This window comes from Octopus bimaculoides, chromosome 25, assembly GCF_001194135.2.
Source record: "Octopus bimaculoides isolate UCB-OBI-ISO-001 chromosome 25, ASM119413v2, whole genome shotgun sequence".
Taxonomy (NCBI): Eukaryota; Metazoa; Mollusca; class Cephalopoda; order Octopoda; family Octopodidae; genus Octopus; species Octopus bimaculoides.
In genome coordinates this window covers 8,035,467-8,042,353 of record NC_069005.1, presented here as the reverse complement: position 1 = coordinate 8,042,353, position 6,887 = coordinate 8,035,467, and the positions used below count along the sequence as shown (strand labels likewise).

General features: G+C 38.3%; 1 protein-coding gene across 1 annotated transcript in view; it reads left to right on the top strand.

Annotated features, from left to right (window-relative positions):
* Positions 1-6,887, top strand: part of LOC106876355 (peroxisomal targeting signal 1 receptor) — a 113,562-nt gene that overhangs the window by 67,693 nt on the left and 38,982 nt on the right. Inside the window, exons 9-12 of the mRNA XM_052976824.1 lie at positions 3,124-3,242; positions 4,290-4,347; positions 5,779-5,922; positions 6,543-6,613. Coding sequence (XP_052832784.1) covers positions 3,124-3,242; positions 4,290-4,347; positions 5,779-5,922; positions 6,543-6,613 — 392 coding nt within the window. The remainder of the gene's footprint in view (positions 1-3,123; positions 3,243-4,289; positions 4,348-5,778; positions 5,923-6,542; positions 6,614-6,887) is intronic.

Here is a 6,887-nt window from a genome sequence, read left to right as displayed (position 1 = left end):
CTTACTTGGTTTGCCGGGTCTTCTCACGCACAGCACATTTCCAAAGGTCTCGGTCAGTAGTCATCGCCTCGGTGAGGCCCAATGTACGAAGGTCTTGCCTCACCACCTCAGCCCAGGTCTTCCTGGGCCTACCTCTTCCACGGGTTCCCTCAACTGTTAGGGTGTGGCACTTTTTCACGCAGCTATCCTCCTCCATTCTCACCACATGTCCATACCAGCGCAATCGTCTCTCTTGCACGCCACAACTGATGCTTCTAATGTTCAGCTTTTCTCTCAAGATACTTACACTCTGACGGGTATTCACATTGACATACCCGTCAGGAAGGTCAAAAAGTATTATAATTTCTACAAATGTGGTTGATGTTTGGCTGTGTTTTGTAATACTAATTATTATAATTAGTATATTATTATAATAATTATAATAATGAGAAGACTTGTGAAATTGTAGTCATGGCTGTTGCCAGTGTTACATAACCGGCACATAAAAAGCACCCACTACACTCTTGGAGTGGTTGGCATTAGGAAGGGCATCCAGTCATAGAGACTATGCTGAATCAGATTGGAACCTGATGCAGCTCTTATCAAATCATCCAACCCATGCCAGCATGGAAAACAGACATCAAATGATGAGGATAATACCTGAGGTTGGTATTTGATCGATGTTTGAATATGTTAAGGCAGTCAGCTGGCAGAATTGGTGCCATGCTGGAAAAAATCCTTCGCAGTATTTCTTGTGACTTAACATTCTGAGTTCAAACTCCAGTGAGGTTGACTTTCCCTTTCATTCTTTCAAAGTCAATAAAATAAGTACCAGTTGAATACTAGGGTTGATGTAATTGACTTCCTCCATCTCTTGAAATTTCTGGCCTTGTGCTAAAATTTGAAACCAATATTTGAATATGTTTTGTACTCAAAGCCTTTTTATATCCATTACTGGTGCCAGGTAAACACCTGTGCCTGTGCTGCATAAAAGCACCCAGTATACTCTTTAAAGTGCGTGGTATTAGGAAGGGCAGCCAGCCATAGAAACCAAGTCAGAACACACATAAAACCTGGGCAGCTCTTCTGCTGGTCACCACCTGTCAAACCATCCAATCCATGCCAGCATTGCAAATGGATGTTAAATGGTGATGATGATGATGTGTGGTCAGTATTTTGATGCATTTTGTATCATTACTAACTTCTACACTTATGTATGTGGCTAATAATCGAATGCATTTTCTACTACTAACTATTATAACTATATATGAGATCAGTATTTGAATATATTTTGTAACCACTAACTATTTACATCTATGCTGTTTGGTCAGTATTTTAATATATTTTGTCACTACTAACATATCTGCATATGTGATCAACATTTGAATAATTGTTGTATAACTAATTATTATATTTACATATAGTTAGAATCTTAATATATTTTTGTCACTACTATCCAAAAGAAATTGTGTTGCTGTTACTGTATATCGATATGTGTGAGCATATTTGTACATCACTGACTTTCTGGAGATGGTGGTCGTAAACCTCTTATAACTCATAATCTACACTAATTTATGAGCAGGTACATCAAATTCCTACACCTGCCAGGCTAATTTACTGGTGTGTGCAATATATCAGTATTGCACAGAGCAGTATTAATAAATTTGTGCTAATGCATGTATTTCATTTAATTATTTAAGTACATTCAACATTTGTTTAATTTATTGCAGTTATTCTCAACCGGGCTCCATATAGCCCTTGTGGGTCTATATAAGATTCTGTTGTTAAAATTTATGTACAATAAATTGCTTATACTTCCACAATACATAAAATATATTAATTTTTTATACAATTCCTACGATTGCTTAATTGTGAAAATACAAAAGGATTACTTTTTCATATACAGCCAATGGCTATGGAGGTCCAGTAGAGTAGAATAGGAATCAAAGGGGCCATTCAGTAATTCTGGAAAGGCTTTCAAACCAAAGGTTCTGAAAAATCAATGTTGTACCTGTATTTCTTTTCATTTTCTGTCTCCAATTCTATGATTTGAGTTTTTAGGGGTTTTTTTGGTTCATCTTATGTCATTTATCATATGCCATGTAAAATGGTGCAGGAGTCTATATTTATTCAAATGACTTACTAAATAACCAAAGAAACCCCCACAAAATTTAGTGAAAATATAATTTTTTCTGTGTGGTTAAGAAGTTTACTTTCCAGTTACATGGTTTCAAGTTTGAGCTAGTGTCTTCTGCTATAGCCTTGAGCTGACTAAAGCCTTATGCATGGATTTGAAAAACTGTAACCAGAAAGAATCTTGTGTGTGGTAGATATATATCCCGTGATTGACCAGACTATCAGATGCTGTTATACATTGGTGATCACAGTGCACTTTGCATTGATTTAGGCTTTTGGCGAAGTGATCAGGCCAACATTTCTCTGATTGGAAAGCTAGTCTGTCACAGGGTTACCCATTTAAAGCAGAGTTGACTGGAGCAATGTGAAACAAAGTGTTTTGCTCAAGAACACAACACACCACTTGGTCTTGGAACCAAAACCCTGATCTCTAGATTGTTGGAGACACACCTTGGACACACACCTTCATACACACGTGTGTGTTGTAGACTTGGAAGGAGGAAACTGCTCAGGTAGAGGCATACAGTTGTGGTTAACAGCTTGCAGACAAATGGGTGCCACCTGTTCATGATGCATTCAAGATGATGACCACAACTCATACCGGATTGATCATTGCCTGGTTAACATCACAGTGATAGTGAGGCTTGTCCATTTTTTGGTGTTAACCCAGGCACTACCTTGAAGAATTTTAGTCAAGTGGATCAACCCCAGTACTTATTTTTTTAAGCCTGGTACATATTCTATTGGACTCTTTTGCCAAACCACTAAGTTATGGGGATATAAACATACAAACAGTGGAGGACGCACACACACAGACACACACACACATATATATATGTATATACACACAGATGATGGGCTCCTTTCAGTTTCTGTCTACCAAGAAGACACCTGTCTAAAGTGGAACTGAACCCAGAACCATTGGTTAGAAAGCAAACTGCTTACCACACAGCCATGCTTGCACCTATTTGCATCTGTATTTTTTTTCTTTTTTCTTTTTTTATGAAGAGTGTCAAGTCTTTAGTTGACCAATGGCAAGAAGAATTCACAAAAGAAATGGGCAGTGAGACAATTTCTGATGAACAGTTTTGGGAGAATCTTCAGAAACATTGGGAAGATGTTGACCGGTAATTTTTTTTTTTTTTTTTCACGTTTTAGCATTCAGATTAATGTGTTAAATGTAATGTTTGTTTATTCAAATGGTTTGAATTAATAATGTACTATCTCACTCCTAGATTTCGTTGGTGTAAAAAGCATCCAGTCCACACTTTGAAGTGGTTGGCATTTGGAAGGGCTGTAAAAACCATGCCAAAACTGACCTTGCTTGTGCTGGTACCATGTAAAAAGCACTCAATCCACTCTACGAGGTGGTTGGTGTTGGGAAGAGCATCCAGCCATAAAGACCATGCCAAAACAGACACATAGATTTGGTGCCAGATCCTGTCAAACCATCCAACCTATGCCAGCATAGAAAATGGACATTAAACAATAATGATGATGGTCATTTATTTTTAGAATGACATTGTAGGGTACAAATGTCTTGTTTTCAAAAGTTCTGAATTAAAATCTTCCACCAAACCTTAGTCACAGTTTATGATCCTAACACTAGTTTAATGGTAACTAAGTTATTCTACTGAATTCTTTGTTATATTTTAAATTAGTTGAAAGAAACACAGAGCATCTCAACAGAAATATGGTAAAAAACATCAAAAGGGTTAAACATCATCTTCTTCAAAAAGCAACTGAGAAATGGTTGTGTTATGAGCTTGAAAAAAATGGTGAAATAAATTTGTTTTGACCAGGAAACCATGGGAGCTGTCTTTAACTAGAATTTTAGTTTTTATTACATTACATACATACAGGATGATGATGGTGGCGGCGGCAGCGGCGGCGGCGATCTTATTGCTCCTAGTTGACCATTTTCAATAGCAGAAGTATTGAGTCACGTGCAAGTGTTAATTTAATGGTTTTTGACAAAAATTAAATCAGAGCTAATTGTTGAATTCTTTCTGGAAGGCATCACTGCAATCTGCTCTTTTCTCTTTTTCTAAGAATTTTTACATTTTTGTGTTTACTTACAGCTGGGAAATCTGGTTCAAAATGGGTTTATAAGTGCCTGTTCAATTTCATGTGAGGCATTGAAGTCTAAATGAATATTTTTTTATGTGTTACAGAAATGTGAATGAAGGACATCCCTGGTTGACAGAATATACTGACAGTGAACTCTACCAAGTTAGTTACTGCAGTCTTCAATCTCTCTCTCTCTATCTTTCTCTCCTCTTTTTGTCTCTTACTTTCTCTCTCATCGTCCTCATTTAACATCCAGTTTCCCAAACTTGCATGGGTCAGACACAATTTTCTATGACCAGATGCCCTTACAAAAGGTGTTATAGTGCACTTCTCAAATATGAAAATCTATATAACAGAAGAGTTTACTACCCCTCTATGTACCCACCTGTATTATTGTTGTTGTTGCAATCTGACAGAACTGTTAGCATGCCGGGTGAGATGCTTAGTGATACTTTGTCTGCCGCCACGTTCTGAGTTCAAATTCCACCAAGGTCGACTTTGCCTTTCATCCTTTTGAGGTTGATAAATTAAGTATTAGTGAAACACTGGGGCTAATGTAAACAACTAGTCCCCTCCTGCAAAATTTTAGGCCTTGTGCTTATAGTAGAAAGGGTTATTATTATTATTAAGGCAGCAAGCTGGCCGAATTGTTAGCATGCCAAGCGAAATGCTCAGCGGTATTATGTCCAGTCTTTACATTCTGAGTTCAAATTCCGCTAAGGTCAACTTTTCCTTTCATCCTTTTGGGGTCAATAAATTAAGTACCAGTTACGCATTGAGGTTGATGTAATCAGAAACATTTCAGGCCTTGTACCTATAGTAGAAAGGATTGTTGTCGTTATTATTATTATTATTATTATTGATGATGATGTGATAGTGATGATTATTATTATTATTAAGGACAGAATTTGTTGAGGCAGATTTTCTGTGACTAGATGCCCTTCCTGTCGTCAACTCTCACCTGTTTCCGAGTAAGGTGATGTTTTCCCATCACCAGACATGTCTTGGAAAATTCAAAACGATGGACACTGCTTACCTGACAGTGACACTTGCTTACAATCATCAAGCAATGTCATGCAAATCTGTGTGTTGTGGAGGGAACATGTGGAAGGGGTAGACACAGGAAGATGTGGGACAAAGTGATGAGAAAGGATCTTCAGACGTTGGGCCTCACAGAGGGGATAACAAGGGACCAAGACTTCTGGAAGTTTGCTGTGCTTGATTTTATAAGACCTGTCAAGCTAAGTAAAAGCATAGCTGTCTTTGCATTCAGGTATGTCCCCTACATCCCTCATCGACTGAGTGACTTAACCTTCTGGCTGGTGTCACATAAAAAGCACCCATGCTCGTTCCACATGTGTGCCCATGCCAATACCATGTAAAAGTACCCAGTACACTGTGAACTGGTTGGCATTAGAAAGGGTACACAGCCATAGAAACCATACCAAAGTAGACATGGAACTCAGGCAGTTCTTCAGCTAGTTAGCTCTTGTCAAACCATGCAACCTCATGCCAGCATGGAAAATGGACATTAAGGGATGATGATGATGATGATTCTTGTTGTTTCTAATATATATGATTTCTTCTTTATAGGACTACAAGTTTGCTAGTGAAAACCCGTTACTACAACAGAAAGACCCTTTCAATGCCGGACTGGAGAAACTAAAGAAAGGAGACATTCCTAACGCCGTCCTTTTGTTCGAAGCAGCAGTACAGAAAGATGCATCTCATGCCGAAGTAAGTTGTCGGTGATGTAGGGGCAATGGTATCAGATTTAGATGTGTAGGGGGCTATAAGGGTAACACGCAGGGGTGTGTAAGATGGCTGAAGGAATCACAGGGGCCACTATAGGAGTCATAGACATCATCATTATTTTCATTTCCAATGTCCAATCTTCCATGCTTGCATGAATCGGACTGAGTTTATTGAGGCAGCTTTTCTATTGCCGAAAGTCCTTCTTGTTGTCAGCCCTCAACTGTTTCCAAGCAAAGTAATATTTCCCTGTGGCCAGATATGTTTTTCACATAAGATTAGAAATGAATGACTGTGCTTCAGATGAGGGTGAAAACTGATTTACAACTATCAGACGTTGTCAAGGCAGCAAGCATGTAGAATCATTAGCATGCCAAGCAAAATACTTAGCAGTGTTTCATCCATCTTTACGTTCTGAGTTCAAATTCCACTGAGGTCAACTTTGCCTTTCATCCTTTCGGGGTCGATAAATTAAGTACCAGTTGTGTACTGGAGTCGATCTAATCGACTGGCACCCGCCCTGAAATTTTAGAGCCTTGTGCCCAGAGTAGATAAGATTTTTATTATTATTATTATTATTTATTTATTTATTTATTGTCTTTCAGGCTTGGCAGTATCTGGGCACAACACAGGCTGAAAATGAAAGGGAACCAGCAGCCATTGCTGCCCTCAAGAAGTAAGTATTGTACATGAAACATTGATAGTTATGTTGAAGAACAGATTTGTATGCATGCACACACACACACACACACACACACACACACACATATATATCAATATATATATATATATATGTATGTATGCATGCATATATATATATATATATGTATGTGTATGTATGCATGCATATCATCATCATCATCATCATCATCGTTTAACGTCCGCTTTCCATGCTAGCATGGGTTGGACGATTTGACTGAGGACTGGTGAAACCGGATGGCAACACCAGG